General features: G+C 36.1%; 1 protein-coding gene across 7 annotated transcripts in view; it reads right to left on the bottom strand.

Moving 5' to 3' along the window:
• The window catches only part of LOC105388446 (CUGBP Elav-like family member 1), a 262,076-nt gene that overhangs the window by 206,967 nt on the left and 37,056 nt on the right, over positions 1 to 18,053 (bottom strand). For all 7 annotated transcript variants that reach the window (XM_048624510.1, XM_048624511.1, XM_038119470.2 and 4 more), the window contains exon 3: positions 764 to 830. In XM_048624510.1, the coding sequence (XP_048480467.1) occupies positions 764 to 816 (53 nt within the window). In that variant the 5' untranslated portion in view covers positions 817 to 830. The remainder of the gene's footprint in view (positions 1 to 763; positions 831 to 18,053) is intronic.

Raw genomic sequence — 18,053 nt, 5'->3', positions numbered from 1 at the left:
ATGAAATACGTATTGAATGACTCGGCACAAGACGCCCGCTACCACCCAAATTATAGGCTCAGGCTGTAGTGGCAGCTTATTGTGTGTGTTTATATTTTATTGAATTGAGAATATATTATAAATATTACGTGAATTTGTAAGAATATCTCAATGTTATTATATTAATTATTGTATCACATTATGTAAACATGAATAAGTATTTTAAAAAGTACATAAACAAAATATTCAAATCACGCTCCAGAAACGCTAACGCAATTTAAATGCAACGAAATCTTCTGTTTATTATTTCTTCCGAAAATTAGCATTAAGACCACAAATTCCGAATGAACAACTGAAATTAAACAATAAACAAGCTCAGACTAGCGCTCAGTGTGGCTCCGCCCTAATTATTCTTCCTCCCCCGCCGGAGCGGAAACGAACCTCTCTCTTGTAATATTTTATCCCTCCAAATCATGGAACTTCTTTTGCAGTGATTTGATGATATTGCACTTTAACGGAGAAGAAATAGGGACGCGAAAAAAACCCTAACAAGATGGATGACGAGGCGCGTATCAATGGGGAGAAATATGCGTGGTAAGGCCGCTTCGAGTGGCCTCCGCCTGCAATATATTATATTTGAATGCCAAAGTGGCGTAAAAAGTGGCATTCAACATTTTCAAATATAAAACGGAAGCCGGTGGCCATGAGATGACAGAATAGCTATAGAAAAAATACATAAAAAATCATATCTATAAAGTATTATAAATGAATGAAATGAGCTCACCTCTCGGCTCCTCCCGGCATCATCGTGAAATCTTGGATCTCGACGTCCCCCATGAATTGTGTGAAATCTGAAAGCAAACAACGGCGTAAGTGAATGATCGATATACCTGCATGATTTACAACTTGACGCTTCCTTCATCTAGTGGAAATCGATTATAATGAGTATACCTAATTTCAGCTAAAATGGTGCCTGTGACGTTATGGAGACAGTTTGAGTTTTGCGGTTTAAGAGATATCCCATAATGATATCTTATCTTATCTTATCGTATGCGTCGTATCCTATCCAATTAAATGTAATTAATTGACACAGATTTCGCAATTGTGAGCTGTCACAGGAATATTATCATCTTAGCTGAAACGAGGTATACATAGAAATAAAGTTTAGTAACCCCTATATTCGAATAATATGAACCCAAGCTTTAATAACCCAAGGGCTTCACCACTTGCATTCTTATTCTTCGCGATCCACCAAGCCGAGGCGGCTCAGTAAATCGCAGTCCAAACTAGCGGGCTGATTACGTATTCGGACCACGAAGTTCGGCCCTTCAACGGCGGGCGGGCGACAAATCACGGCAGTCGCTCCCGTGGCCGCAAACTAAATTAATATTGACAGCCAACTAGCCGGCGGGACGGCGACGCGAATTGATAATCGACATTCGACGGGCTAAATACTGGGCACAAATTGATAGTGCCGACCGGGACACGTACTTGCCGAATTCAAAGTTAAAGGGAAATTATAGTTTGTTAAAGAATAGTGATGACTAGATGCAGAGTTTTGAGAGTAGGAAGGCTGTAATATGTTAATAATTGGCTGTGAGAAGGAAAAAGCAAATCATCATCTATAAAATTCAATTTCTAATTATGTTTAATAAATTAATAACAGTATTTAAGTCTACAATATAATACCGCCATTCGTACATATATGTTAGATTAAGTTTTTTTTAATGTTTTCCATGATTTTGTGTACAAATAAAGAATATCTATTTATACATAAGTAAACCAAATATTTTAATATTTTCCCTCTATTTCTAAATAATTAATGACCGATAAATCATCGCATGAACACAATTAATAACCATCACAGGTGTCTTAAAAAAGTTAAATAAATATCTCCCCATAAAATATTCGTCATAATTTCTTGCAAGAAATGGGGAATTCCACATTGATGACCTCCAAGTATGTAATATTTGAAAATTTTAAAAAATATAACTCAAACCATTTTTGACATCGTCGGGAGTTAATCAGTCTTGGACGATGGAGGCAAAATCAATCAAATATCCATTTCCTGGTTATAATGTATGATTCATACATACAACGCACTTATTATACCTACATGAAACAATACACAAGTTCCAAGAATTCATAAAAATACTGGATAAGAAGGGACCAAGTTATGAGTAAGTTATGAGGGACAGATAGATTTGAAATAATTAATAAAGTTGGGCTTCAAATAATTGCTCAATTTGAAAGCTAAAAAAGTAATTTATCTTGTAGAAGGAAAACATACCTAATAATGAATGAAGTAAGTACTTACTGAAAATCAAGGAAATTGTAATTGCCACCGATAATACTTCGTATTCTTCTTTGATTACTATCTATCTAATAAATAAAGAACATAAGTATGTAGGTATACTGCCTAAAACATCTCAAAAAACATAGCGGCCATTTTCAACTGATGTATTTTTTAACCGACTTCAAAAAAAGGAGGAGGTTCTCAATTCGTCGGGATCTTTTTTTTTTTTTTTATATTTTTTTTTATGTATGTTCACCGATTACTCCGCCGTTTATGGACCGATTTTGAAAATTCTTTTTTTGTTGTATTGGGTTGAGCTCCCAGGTGGTCCCATTTTTTTTTCAGAATTTTATCTCACCCCCAAGGGTGGGTAAAGGGGTAAAAACAGGGTATGAATTTCCATTTTGGGCACATATTAACCGATTCTAATGAAATTAAGAATGTAAATATAGTTCTTATAACAAAAAAATATGATAGTGACCTTGAGCTGATCTGATAATGGAAACGGAAGGCAGTCAGGGGAACTCCTCAACGGTATATAGCAACTATTTCGTGTTTAGGCTTGAATGATTCGTATTGATTAGTAGGACTTTTTGGTATCATTTGCACCTTACTTTTGATTGAAAAATATTGCAAATAAACTAAAAACTATAAAATAAAATAATAATTAAAAAAATTAAAAAACCGACTTCAAAAAACCACTAAAATGTAAGAAATAATTTAAGGTTTACACAAATTCTACTCGTATGTGACAGTACAAATATACCTAAGCAGGAACTGTTCTTTTTTGAAGTTGGTGCCATATTTCTTCAGATTACTTTGTCACCGCACCAACATCAAAAGAGAACAGTTCCTGCTTAGGTATATTTGTACTGTCACATACGAGTAGAATTTGTGTAAACCTTAAATTATTTCTTACATTTTAGTGGTTTTTTGAAGTCGGTTTTTTAATTTTTTTATTTAAATTAAATGTCTCGTAGCGTTTAATATTGTTCCTTTCCAAAGCGTCTTCTATTTAAAAGGTGCGCGGGGAAACATAAAAGGTTGGGGACCAAAGAGTCATTCTTTATAAACATTTTCTGAAAAATGACATTTAATAAACGAGGCGAGAGGTACAGAGCGCCGCGCTGCCATTGTTTCTCGAAATAGTTTTTACAGTGAGGTTAAAAGAAATGCTGCATTATGTTATTAATACCGAAGTACATTGCGGACACTACTAAACTCTATCATCCTGTATACAGTATACTTTTTCGGGATGCCAATTTTAATGTTTAGGTTAGGTTCTCGAATGGTGTTCTGTGTTTTTCATCAAAACGGAAAAGATAAAAAAACAAACTACAATTTTTTTTTATATAATATACAATATTATATGGATAAATTTTATCAGTTTACCTTGTTTTCGCTATGCCCTTAAAATCACCCTTCAAAATGTTAGATTGCCATCATTTATAAAAGAAAATAATAACTGTATTTAAATGATTGTTGTGGGGCTTGGATAGGGGAACTTTTTAACAATAACGGACTTACAAATGTTTATGCTAAGTAAAACAAAAACATGCTTGTATTTAAAACGATAGAGTTGGTATATGAAATTTGATTAAGGCTCAGTTTCTGTTAATAATTCTACTCAAGCTTCTACTTAAGTTGTGCTTCTCGTGTGTGAAACTGACAGTATTTTTTACACTGTCGTAACGTGTAATCACTATACTTATTCATATTCATATTCATATATTCATATATTCATATATTCATATTCATATTCATTTATTCATAAACAAAAAAAATTGTGTTTGAAATTCTTAAAACTAAACATAAATATACATCACACATCACATATCTACAAAATTATACATCCACAATACACACAATCTAATCACTCAAAATTAATATTACAACAATAAAATAAAATTAAAATCTCAGAAATATGTACACAAAAATTCAAAAGTCAATAAAATTAAATGCATAAGTATGTCAATAAATTAAATCAAAACTCATTAATGTCATATAAGCACCTTTTCAATAAGAAAGTCTTAAGTTCGGTTTTGAAACAGCTTTTGGTTATTTTAGTTTTTAGTGTTGAGGGCAACTTATTAAAAAATATTATGGCTTGGTACGATGCGGAATGTTTCGTCACTGATAGATGTGGTGAAAATTTAATTGGAAGATCTTTTCTCCTGGTGCTTTCTCGTATGAGCCTTTCTTCTTTCGTTTCTATCGAGTGAATATTCTTCGCTAGACCACTAAGAAGAACCAGTATATACAAACTTGGCACGGTCAGTATACCAAGTTTCTTAAAAATTGGCAAACAAGATTCCATCTGTGGTATACGGGCAATGGTACGGATAGCTCTTTTTTGCAACACAAACGCCTTCCTTGTGTTGTACTCATAGCTGTGACCCCATAGTTTTATGCTGTAACGTAACTTCGACTCTATCAAGGCATAGTATACCATCTTAAGCTGGTCTTCGCTTATCTCATCTCGTAAACTTCTAAGTGCATAGCATGAAGAACTTATAGAACTCTCCAATGCATTGAGTTCATGCCTCCAGTTCAGTGAAGAATCAATGTACACTCCCAGGAATTTCACTACACTGGCAATTTCTACTTTATCTCCATTTAACGCGATATCAATTGTCTCATCATCTCTTGCAGTAGTTTTAAAGAGTAATGCACTGGTTTTTGCTGTATTTATTTTTAGATTATTTACGCTGAACCAAGTAGAAAAAGCACAAAGGATGCTATTGACATTAGATTCCAAAGTCTCTAAATCGTTCCCTGAAACTACAGCATTTGTATCATCAGCATAAACAACAAGTTTGGCATCCGGCATAGCTCTATCGATGTGATCCAACAAATCATTAGTGAAGACAATAAATAATATTGGTCCTAGCACTGAGCCCTGTGGTACTCCCCGAGTGACGTTAATCAGTTTTGACTTGGTAAGCACCTCAGAAGCATTTTCTATGGTGCTGATCTCTACAAACTGTTTTCTATTTTGTAGGTAGGACTTTAATAGATCTAGAGTTTTTCCTCGTACTCCGTAATGTTCTAATTTTTTTAATAAGATTTTGTGATCCACGAAGTCAAAAGCCGAGCTTAGGTCCAGAAACAACTTACTTAGCATACTGAATACTTTACCCGAATTTGTTAAAAATACGCATTAGCTAACTGTGCCACAGTATAAAATTTATTAACTTCCCTCTTTTACGTGAAAACACTGACAAGTAAAACCACCTTTCATTTTTCAGTCACGTTTCTTTCGTGCACTCGCCGGGTCCTTCCATCAGGATTACATCCAGGTGTGGCAACTTCCCAAAACTTTTATAAAGGTTCGAGAAATTTTCACTAAAGGTGTGTGAAGGTGGAGTTTTGTTAAAAACTTTCCGAGATTCCCTCTCTCTCCCCACTTTTATATTTAACGCTCACGTGGCCGACGCGAAGGTACTCGAGCTAGTGTTGTGTTGTCACTTGTGTTTGTCGCCAAAGCCTGAGTTGCATTTGTATAAGTATAAGGGTCAATTCACACGTACCACAACCACACCACAGCCACAACCACACCACAACGATGCCGTGCGGTCGGGCATAAATTTTGATACATGTGAATTGACCCTAATACAGAGTTAAGAGGTTAACAGTTATAGTAATCCATTGGTTACTTGTCACTAAATAGTCAAATAACTTAATTCACTACTGTACTTATTGAACAGTAAATTATGCTGTTTACACTATGGGCGGTTGGCATCACAACATAGTAAATTTTGAGTCTAGTGGATGTCCAAGAAATGTTAAGCCTAGACTCATCACTCATCAGTGGAGTGTACATTGGGGAAAAACCTTTCATTATGTGCCTGAGGGTAAGATAATAATGCCACTACTTGACTGGCCAAATGTTTGCTTCAAACGTCAGATCGAAAAAAATATAGTACCTACAAATTTTCATGAACTACATAATTTAATAAATACCTAAAATATAACCTAAAATCTGTTTACTGCAGGACATCCCTTTTAAAGAATTCTGAAGTAGGTGGCTCAGAGTCTAATCTTATAACATTTGAAAATGACAAAGTTTGTTTCGACGGGACTTTTTTGGCGCAAAACTCCAAGAGTCGAGTTCCAAAGCAGCATGGCTCAAATGGGCTAATGCTAAAATTACACTAAGTAAATTTTCTTTTCGAAATCATTAGACGTGATAAGTAGAAAAGTTTGCAAGGTGATATTTTTGCACGCGACTGTATAAATTTAGGGGTCCAAATAAGTTATGGCTTTAGTTAAGTTTCTTGTGTGTATATTTGTGTTTTTTTTCACTCGAGAGAAAAGCACGGGTACTATAAGTTGGATTTTCTGGCATGTTAGGGTTAGGGTGCGTTCAAACAGATATCGTCTGATAGTATCGTTAACTATTTTATTAATTTTATTTAATAATTATGTCATTGTGTCAGAGAAGTGATAGCAATTTACGTATAAACGCGAGACTTAATGCTTGAACCCCGGCAACAAGCGCGAAAATTTACAATCTACCTACAAACGAAAAAAAACAAAGTTTTAGTATGCGGGCCTACATGTAACGTTGTGCGCGCACCATTTTTTCGCAAACGTATCGCGTATGTTTTGCCAAGAATTTTTGGCCATTGTGTACGCAGACAAAAACCCACTGTATATCTTGAATCTGAATGGTGGTGTTTTTGCGGCCGTTCCGATGATTTATACCGCGATCTTTGCCCTCTACATTCGCCGTTATCTCCTTGGGGCGACCCCAGCTTTTTGTATATAAATATCTTTGTGAAGCCGCTTGTATATTAAACTATATTAATCTTTTCTCTTTGTAGATGCTGAGCATTTTTTATACATAGTATAATAGGAGTACAGGTCTATGTTTCAGCTCAGTTTGATTTTTAGATTCATATAATATTTTTTAATGCGTATTTTTATAATTTTTTTTAACGTTACGCACTAACAAGAGAACAAAATTTTATAACGGATTTCTACAACTATCACACAAGTGACCTGTCTACCCCTTCGGGGATTACAGCAATGGGGATAAACATAACAAAAAAAAAAAAAAAAACACGCACTCACGCCTTGTACTAATGTACTCCCTTGCGGGGTAGGCAGAGGTGCATTGCTGCACCCACTTTTCGCCAGAGTGTTATGTTAGTCCCAATGTAATAGGGGGCGGGCCTATTGCCATTTTACGGGCACATCCAAGACCTGAGAACAAATATCTGTGTTTAAACAAATATCTGCCCCAGCCGGGAATCGAACCCAGGACCTTCGGCATAGCAGTCAGGGCCACTAACCACTACGCCATTCGACCGTCACACACGGATAAACATAAATATAACTTTATTGTGTAATAAAAACTTAGCCTAAAAGGTGAAGCCCTGACTCCTAAACTAACTAGTAGCATGTATGTATTCTTCGACTAGATTTCAGGACTCATTCCGTGAGCCTCTTGAAAAACTCAACTCAGCACCCTGTAGAGTCCACTCAGCTCACTGTTTTGCATAAAACTTGTCCTGAGCCCTGCACCACCGCTTCCCGTCAATTATACACAGAGTGTGAAAATGCACTTTTCAAACCTGTAATCACATGATTCCCTTCATCTCATAATGCTTAACTATGTATTTTGGATTTATCTATTCGTCTATCCCTTACAATCTTAACTAATATTATAAATGCGAAAGTAAGTGTGACTGTCTGTTTGTCTGTTACTCTTTCACGCCAAAACTAATGAACGGATTTGAATAAAATTTGGTATACATATGGTCTAAACCCTGAGAAAGAACATAGGCTACTTTTTTATCCCGGAATTCCCACGGAAAAACTAATTAAGGCAAAGCGAAGCTCGCGGGAATAGCTATAGAAAATGAAAGCTCATCTGAATTCAGGTTACAACTACGTCGTCGCAGACACTACAAGCTATATTTCTCGGTCGCCGACACAAAAGTGCGCATGTTGTTAATCTTCGTACGTCCAGTACATTATTTTAGAGGCCAGAGCCCTGATTTACTGAGACGGTTCACCCGTATTAAAGGGGAAGTGTACGGGAATTTATAGAGCCCACACTAGAGGTAAACTCTGGTATAAATCAACCGGCGGAATCTGAAAGCGATAGGCATAGGTATAACCGTTATTGTTGTGTACAACGTCGCTGTGTAAAGTAAATAATGGAAGTTAACGAGACAAAGTACGGGAATTAATCCCGCCTGGAGAGGGATTTACTTCTATTGAGTTGTGCAGAGTAAAGGAAAAAAAAAGATTCAACTGCACAGCTTAGTCTTACAGATAGTTTTGTGTTACATTGGAGATACAGGATTAGTAAATTGTAAGTATCGAGTAAAAAAGATTGTAACTGTCTGAAAATAAATTACAAAAATAGAGCTTGCTGGGTAACTATAAATTTTAAACAACGTGCTATTACTTTGAAAAAGGGTGGCTAATTTTCGGGTTATTCCTGACTACCCCTGTGATCACGTACAGCATGAATAAGGCATGCAGACTATAACCATCTAGGGGCACGCCCGTGGTCCCGCCAAGGAAAAACAGCGGCACGGCCGTAACATCATTTTCTCGAAGCAGTTCAGCAGGTCTAGTACAGGTTTGATAGTTAGTCGAAAACCATAAAAGTTTACGTTTTCTCGCATACTAAGTGGCGCCTCTAATGAAAACTATCATGAAACTTTTCACTGACAATGTATGCAGATAACAGGAGAAACCGTAAACTTTTTTCGTTTTCATAAATAGCAAAACCCGTACTAGAGGGTCTGGCCAATTTCGACCCATCAGCCGAGTAAAAACGGCCGCAGTAACGCAGCAAACAGTAACAAACCAACTTTGCCAAGTAAATCCCCGCGGGCGAAAACTATTTAATCGCGAATGTCTATGTTGTTACAGTCAGCTGAACACTTCTAATAAGGCGACGACGCAATAAAACTTGGGGACAGCGAGCGTGCACGTCCAGGTGGGCTATTCTGGAGGGTTACTTTATACTGATGAAAAATTAACCAACGAGAGCTGTTGATGTCGTGCAATCGGCACGTTTAATTCAACGAGATAAGTAAGTTTTTCGTCATTAATAGTGACCCCCCTGAGTCGTGAGCACAAGTTTCGATCCTCCGTTAACGTTGCGTATCGTCAACTGTCACTGTCAAAATGTAAGGCAAAGTTAGTTCCAAAAGTGACATTTGTTTTTTCCATATGTTAGGTGGAATTTCACCAAACGCTAAACGTATTTAGTAGCCTGTCATACGTCTGTCAGTTAGTACAAAATGTATTTAAAATTTGATTTACATACGTTTAGCGTTTGGTAAAAGTGACCCTTCGTGTAGATTCGAAAATAGTATCGAATCCTATGCTCGCGCCTCTGTAACGTCATCGTTTAGGACGAACTGTGTAAAGCTCCGGTTATACAAATTGCTTTGGATACCTGAATACCTAAGAGATTCCGGTAAACGTAATCTACATTTATTCTATAGGAAAGTGTTGGATATGAGTAATACGCAAGGCGGCTCAGTTCACACTGGTTTATTCAATACCTTATGTCGGTGTCGCAGCACACGACTAGTGACACATACATATACACATACGCATCAGAAAGGAAGCATGCGAAAATAACAAGTAGGTAAGTATGTATTTTTTGTTCAAAGAATTTCATTACGAACAAAAGAAAAAAACCTTATCATCTCGACTCTCACAGCCCTGAAAAATACAACTTTAAGAGGAACGCTTCAAAAGAAAATCAACGCAAGTGAATTTCCAACTGTTACATTATCATAAAGACACCTCGCCGAGACCTCTGTAATCATTTCTGCGGCCGCGGCGACCTGAATACAGATTCATCTGGCGGGAACCTACACTTGTGTCTAAAGCAATATTTTGCCCCTGTAAATGTCGTCATTGAATTTAAATAATATTTTATAAAATACTATCGCAAAAATACTGCAGCTAACAAAGTAAGAGCTAACAATAAATATTTTAATTATTAGTTTCTCTTCATTAAATTGGTAAGGAGTCATATTATTTTTGATTTAGGTTTATATTATTATCATTTATCATAGATCTTTCTAAACCAAAGTAATCAATACTAACAATCAAAACCACATTTACGATAATAGCTAGTGCACCCTCAAAATACGAAATGAATTAAAAACATCAAAAGGACATGGCACAGCGGCCACCGTAATAATTCCTGCCGCCTGCTCTTTGCACGGAATACAAATGGGGGTAGAACACTTTTGTCTGTCATTACCGATGCCTGTCATTAAGGGGGGGAGGGGGCATGTAATAAAAAACTCAGCTATATCCTTTTACTCGGGGCACGTGAGCAATCGGAATCGGAATCATCGGTTTATTTTTGGATTTCTGTCATTGGCTTTTGATTTATAGCGTTAAAGACATGTGATTTTTTTTTGTGGATTGCAGATACTCGTATGATAATTTTACTGGGCATTCAACTTTTTCTTAGTAATTAATTGACATTTAAGATAACTTAATTATAACATTCCTCTTCGGGTGGGATGCCTAATATCTCCAGGATTGCTGAGTTAATGAGTTAAGTAACTACTTAGTACGAGATGTAACCGAAAAAGTTAGGTCCAGGACACATAAGTACTTCACATTTAAGTCCAACATTAATAAAAAGTGTTTGAAAAACTCGATGGTCTAACAATTTCATCGGCAATATTCCGCCAATAAAATTACCGATATATAAAACTGGTGGCGGGCGATGATTTATCGACAATTAGGTTATCCATCACGCGCGCGACGGCCCTGTCGTGTTCTCATTCCGTCTCTCGTCACCACCCAGATGTAATTTCAATAATATTTTTATTTGGCACAGGCTAGTTAACCCGGGATGAAGTGAGTAGTGAGTAGGTAGTTAAAAGATGAAGATAAAAAACAACCAAACTCTCACACTATAGGGTAACGTAACGTACCTAGGGACATTTTCGACTACCCCAACTTTGAATGAAGCTATCGCAGCGTACAACTAAGATATTAATGTGAAATTTTCTTTATTCGGTAGGATATATAATCTATTATCACTAGTATTTGTGCTAAAGCTTTAGTATGGCCAGATTTTATTAAATTAAGATAAAAGTAAAAATGCTTGTTTTGACCCAAGGTACGTTACACGTTTGTACCTTGGGACACTGTTTCCTATAGCTTTGTACTATGGAAAATGCAAACTTCTAAATAACGCCTTATATCTCTGTTCTTATTGATTTACTGCATCTCTCTTCTGTCTAGTATCACTCTGGCACTAATGAGAACAGAGATATAAGGCGTTATTTAGATGTTTGCATTTTCCATAGTACAAAGCCATAGGAAACAGTGTCCCAAGGTACAAATTTAATCGTGTCCCAAGGTACAAAAAAGCAATATTTAACCAAAATTTAAATATCTTTATTTTTAATTAATAGGAATCTTTCAGATAATTGCCATGTCATAAAATTAAATAACTGAAAAGTTATACGTGACATCCATGTCTTTATTTTGAGCATGCCTCAATGAGATAAAGCAACACAAAAAACTATACAAAAGCTACTTTTGACTCCAAAAAACTTCATATTGTCTTCACCACACACTCGATGCTGGTATGATGACGAGACTCACTAGTTTTGCCAAGCGAGTAAAATACTATGCCTAGGGTAGAATTTTAATGTGTTTATTTAGCCGGTTTTTAAAATACAATCAATGTCCCGAGGTACAAGCGTCCCAAGGTACGTTACGTTACCCTACCTATTGATCTCTCAAAAAGGCACGGACATAAAGTCTGTGGAGTGATAATAAAATCTAAAAAAAAAAACCGGGATGTATCTGGAGTTGGGATAAGTTCGTCAAGTTTTTATGTAGCTGTCTGTGGCCACGTAGTGCATGGATGGAATTGAATTGTTTGTATTGATTATGGTCCAAAAACTAATAATAGATCGATCTAGAAAAAAGAAAATATCACCATTATCATGCCATGCCATACAATATTTTACCCTTGAGAACTTTAGGCGACTACTTAGTTGATAAATAAAAAAACGACCAGTAGGTACATTCCTCAATCCTAGATATTGTTACATTGAAGGTCACACTGCCTTTGATGAGCTCAGGTGGGTCGAATAGGCCAATCCCATTACATACGTCCACTCAATTCTAGTATTAGGCAATACCCAAATTAGATAACCTCGTCCGTCAAAGCCTTTGCTGTAATGAAATAGGATCGCGAGGACATCGGTCATTGGCCTGAAGACTTGTATGACATGTAAACCTATTTCTTAACAACCGGAGTCCCGATTTAACCCTTACCTGATTGATAGGAAAGTTAAAATATTTCATTGGTTTTGGACCGCAAGTAAATATACCTAAAACAGTTATGACATAGAGCTTAACCTCTAAGGATGTAACTACTCATTTAAGTATAGACAACAGTTTTTGAAACATCCCGAAAAAAAATAATCACATAGGTATCTTTGGCTGTTTACTGGAAACGAATACAACACAAACGAATGCTAACCACCCGTCTCTCCTATTCACCGATGCTACCAAACCTACGTAATGTATACGGCTAGCTTATGAACGAGGCTCTATACCACCTATGCTTGCCTAAGCAGCGGGACCGCAATATTATTTTATAGCCGCAGCCAATACCTCCGAGTTGCAGCGTCTCTTTGAAGCATTCTGTTTGTACAGCAAAGGACTGGCATAAGCCCCTTTGTACACAACCGGCTAAGCTGACGACTGTTGACATGCGAGGTAAGGCCGCAGGAAGGATTACCAAGTGTCGCAACGTGTGCCGCCACCCTTATGAGACTCGATGCTAATATACGATTCTCTACCGCAGGTTTGTGGATTACCTAAGGCTTTTTGTGTGTCGAGCAGCTCAAATGTTTAATTACCATGGTGTCCTATCAGGATGTAATGTTCTGACTGGACTTAAGTGTATAGGTTTTGATGAACATACATAATTAGGTATACACTAAACGGTTACTGTAAAACTTTCCATTGTTAAAAATATACCAAGCGGATAGGGTGTCTTTTTTATAATGTAATAATACACGCTTATAAAGCGTAGGACGTTGGACAGCTATATCAAAGCTACATACAGTAATATAAAGTACAAAATACATAAATACTTATGTTAAAATTCGTTTTGAACACTACTTAAGCCTGTTTTTTATAATAACTTAGAAAATAATTTAAAACGATTTTATGTAGTACTAGCTGTGCCCGCCAGCTTCGCTTCGCCTTAAAAAGTTTACCGTGAGAATTCCGGGATAAAAAGCAGCCTATGTTCTTTCCCAGGGTCTATACCATATGTATACCAAATTTTATTCAAATCCGTTCAGTAGTTTTGGCGTGAAAGAGTAACAGACAGACAGACAGACACAGTTACTTTCGCATTTATAATAGTTAGGATCTTGTAATGCATATAATTTTCTACAACATTGTCAAAACATTTATTCATCAAATCACCTCGTTTAAAATATCATAATTTTCAGAATCGCTTCGTAATTGTATCTCCACTCATTATGCGGTTGTAATTTAATTTTAAAACCTCATTTACATATACGAAATTACCCGGAATACTACAAAGTATGATTAAAAATAAAAGTAAATGTGTAAAATTTCGTTCAAATCCAAAGGTAAGGTATTGATTTCCGTCCCCCATCTCAGTTTAGTGGCTACGTGAGGGCCTGCTATAGAAACCTGAGGAGCCAAGAAGATAATTATAAGAATTGTAGGATACGTTACGTACTGTACCGATAGAAATATCGGTACAGTAAAACCACAACTTTTTTTTTCGTAACATTGAGCGGGTTCAAGTCCTATGCGTTGGCCATGCGTTAATTTCATTATTTTTTTTGCTGTTGTATTGTTCTTAAAATGAAAATGAAGTGACTTTCAGCAAAATTCCCTATTTTCAGTAGATATTGTTATGTGGATTGTGAATATTTTACAATAAAATATAATCCATTTGCAATTAATATACATATCCATTTCTTCTCACATCTCGGTTGCCCCTGGGGGCTGGGAAGTCGTCAATATGGTGTCAGTTAAGGTCCAGCGCAATCACGATAATATATCGGCAAATACTGGTCGTGCCGTGGGAATACGAACCGTGTTCTTTGGATAGGAAAAAAAGAATAATTAGATAGGTAGAGGTACCTATATTATTTCATTTTATGGATAACAAATTGTGGCGATTCAAGGATAAAAATAGTAGGTACTTATGATAAATGGAATATGCCTACGATAATTTTAGAACAGCTGGGTAGGTTCTGGAGTTTCGTATTCGTATCCTACAGCCTACGCTTAATTTTGAATCTATTACGCCCCTGCTAAAACTTACTGTTGACTCCTAGTTTAGGTACTTAAATAGTAATTCAAGATAAAAAAAAACATTGTTATTAAGTAAATTATTAAAACAAAAAACTTAATTCCATTTAGAGGGTAGTTTTGAAACCATTTTCCGATCGACTTATCCGCGGAATTTTAGAGTGCAACATGCCCTCCTTTTGCGTATTTACAAAACATTGTTGCTATTATAATATATCAACCATACTATATCAATCAATAAACAATAAATGTTGACATTTATATTTAGTACCTATGTATCTATCTATGTATTTGTGTAGATATATCAGCTGCCCGACACCCATAACACCAGGTTCTGCCTAGCTTGGAGTCGGATTGCCGTGTTTGAGATGTCCCCACATATTATTATAATATATGTTTCCCCTGAAAAAGACCACTTCTTTCCAAAAAAGCAAGTAAGTACCTACATAATAGTAGGTACAATAGTTGTATTAATATGCTTTGAAATACAAACCGTAACAACGTTCATAACAACATTACTCCTGATGCCTAAAAAACTTGGCTCTGACTTGTATTTATTGTAAAAACATCTCTAATCTCTACCATGATAACCATCTCACAGAAAGATACGAGAATAAGTCGTAACTTCATACAAGACAAAGCCTCTTGGGCTTTTCCATCCATAAATTCCCATGAAAACTACGCAGTAATAAGAGAACACGAAGAGGCACAAAATACGATTATGACTTACACTTCTGTGTAGTTTTTGAGAGTAAGCGTTTGTAAATACGCCCGCGGGTGTTGTGCAATTTTATAGACTCGCAAAGATGTAGTTAAGGGCCCGTACAGGGTGACGTGCCGCGCCAATTTTGGGTTTTCAATGCTCTTCACACAGCACACGCAGTGACACGCACACATGTAAGTTTGCACAGTGGGTCAATAAACTTTTACTCGCCAACTTTATTGACAATTATGTTCAAGTACATTTTGGGTGTTTTTAGGGTAAGTAAGTATAATTCTTACTTACACTGGTAGGCACCAGGAAAGAGTAGAAATTAATAGGGGTGCCACTTTACTCTATACTCGGAACCCGATTAGCTTTCTCAAACAAATGTGGTATTTATTTGTAGAAAGGTAACTACAAGTATTAAAGTGTAGATAATAAGTTTCGGGCATCCTCCAGCCAACTGAACCCCGACGACAAAGCAAAGTAAATAAATAGTGTCGCAAAAGGGCTATACTAAGCCAAAAGGGGTGACTCAAGGGGTAATTCTGAACAACTTTTGTTCTACGAGATTTGCAAATTCGCGAAAATAAATATTCGTTTTCCATGGTAAAAAGTCACATGTCCAACAAAGTTTCTATGAAAAAGGTTTTTTTTTGTTAATTTCCAAAACTCGTAGACCAAAAGTTCAGAATGACCCCCTGTCTTACTCCTTTTTACCCGACTGCCGAAGGAGGAGGGTAATGTTTTTTGATTGTATGTATGTATGTTTGTCTGTTTCTTTGTTCCCTCCTGTAGCCTAAACGGCTTGATAGATTTTGATGTATGAGGTATTGTTAGAAGCGTATTGATGGCGCGATGGTTATAGGCTATGTGACGTTCCATTAAAATGTACATAGCGCCCTCTAGAGGACATAACGTGATGATCGAAAAAATAATAATTCAACTTTGCCGTGTAAGGTATCAAATGAAAGGACTTGATTTTCACATTACAAAAATATGCATATTGAAGGTATTTAAATAACAACACCAAAATTATTGAAATAAAAAATTATCATGAACTACTGACGTAAAATTTCATAAAATAAAAACAACTAAAAAGTTACAAATAAAAAAATACAATTATAAACAAACGAAAAACCCGCCTGTACGCTAAAAACATGAAAACAAGTCCCAATGTTAATGGAAAGTATCGCAGGCGGGGACCAACTTGACCGCCACTCAAGGCCGTTTTCTAAGTAACATTCAGCTAAATGGTGAACCCTCTGCTGGTCCCCGCCTAGGATACTTTCCATTAACATTGGGACTTTGTTTCATCTTTTTAGCGTGCAGTCGGGTTTTTTGTTTGTTTATAATTTGTTTAGTACTATATACCGCTTTTTCAATACCTGTAAGTACATTTTTTTGTAGCAGCATAATATTTTTACTTAATTTTAGGGTTTCGAACGTCAAAAGAAAAAAAGCAACCGTTATAGGATCTCTTTGTTGTCCGTCTGTCTGACTGACTGTCTGTCACCGCCCTTTTTCTCAGAAACGGGTAAAGATATCAAGCTGATATTTCGCATAGATGGGGAGTACCCCAAAAAAAATATTATGGTACTCCCTGTCCCACACAAGTAAATTGGGGCTTATATTTTTTCCAGTTATTTTGATGTGTATCCTCTTTTTTCTTTGTTGTTTTGTATAAGTATGTGTTTTTTTTCTTTAAATCTGTATTTTTTTGTTGTTGCTGTCTATGTGTCGAATAAATGTATCTTTATCTTCAAATCACGCCATCTATCGTTTGTTTTTTTTGTGGCTACTGTCTATAGAAGAAATTCCGTCATTGACAATTTTACGTTACGAATTTATTTTTATTTATTTTATTTATTTTTACATTTTCATGGAGAACCAACAGCATTTTGTTAATAAATAATTATTACTTATGAAAACATAAAAACTTGATGCCATTAACAGAATGAACTTAGTAAACCCAGTAAACCTAACACATCCAGAGGAAAAATAAAATCTCTTTCTCTCTCTCTGAAAAACATACTTAATAGCCTAAACTCGATGCTTTTAGCTATTAACATCTTTGAAATAAAATTGAGCCACCACCGTGTTACTGCCCTCATCAGATCCTCACGAGACCATACCTCAACCAGCACCAAGAGACTGTATTTTTGATCCCTAACCTAATGTTCGTGCGTATTGTCATCACTTAGATCCATTCGCTATATTCCTGCTCCTCATCAGACCTTTACGAGACTGTAATGTCACGAGAATATTGCACACTATTTAATTTAATGTATTGAATATACTGGAAGAATTATGCTTCCTCAATTTCAAATCAAATTATGTTGGTGTCATAAAAGTTGAAAAAGTGCAATGACAACCAATGTGCAGTGATTTTGTATCTGTACACGATAAGATCGCGAGCTGTCAGTGCTGCCTAAACCGACGTGACCCTCCTTTGGAGGCCAGCGGCCAACTGAGTCAAACTTCACTTCTGTTTATGATTTTATAACACAGAAAGTCGCCATAGATATTTGTATGAAGATTTGAGGGAAAAAAATTGCTCAAGTTTGGGATTAATTTACACAAAATAAGTGTGTGTATTATTTAAAAAACAAGGTATTTAGCGCCTAGTCAAGCCAAGCCAGCCAAGCCTTTAACTTTATAATATGATAAAAATCATATGAAAATTCATAATAATTACGACACAGTTGTTACAATACGGGAGTGTGATTTTCTGGTTTTTCGTCATAT

The sequence above is a fragment of the Plutella xylostella genome, chromosome 12 (genome assembly GCF_932276165.1).
Source record: "Plutella xylostella chromosome 12, ilPluXylo3.1, whole genome shotgun sequence".
NCBI classification, from domain to species: domain Eukaryota; kingdom Metazoa; phylum Arthropoda; class Insecta; order Lepidoptera; family Plutellidae; genus Plutella; species Plutella xylostella.
This window is presented reverse-complemented; position numbering and strand designations above follow the sequence as displayed.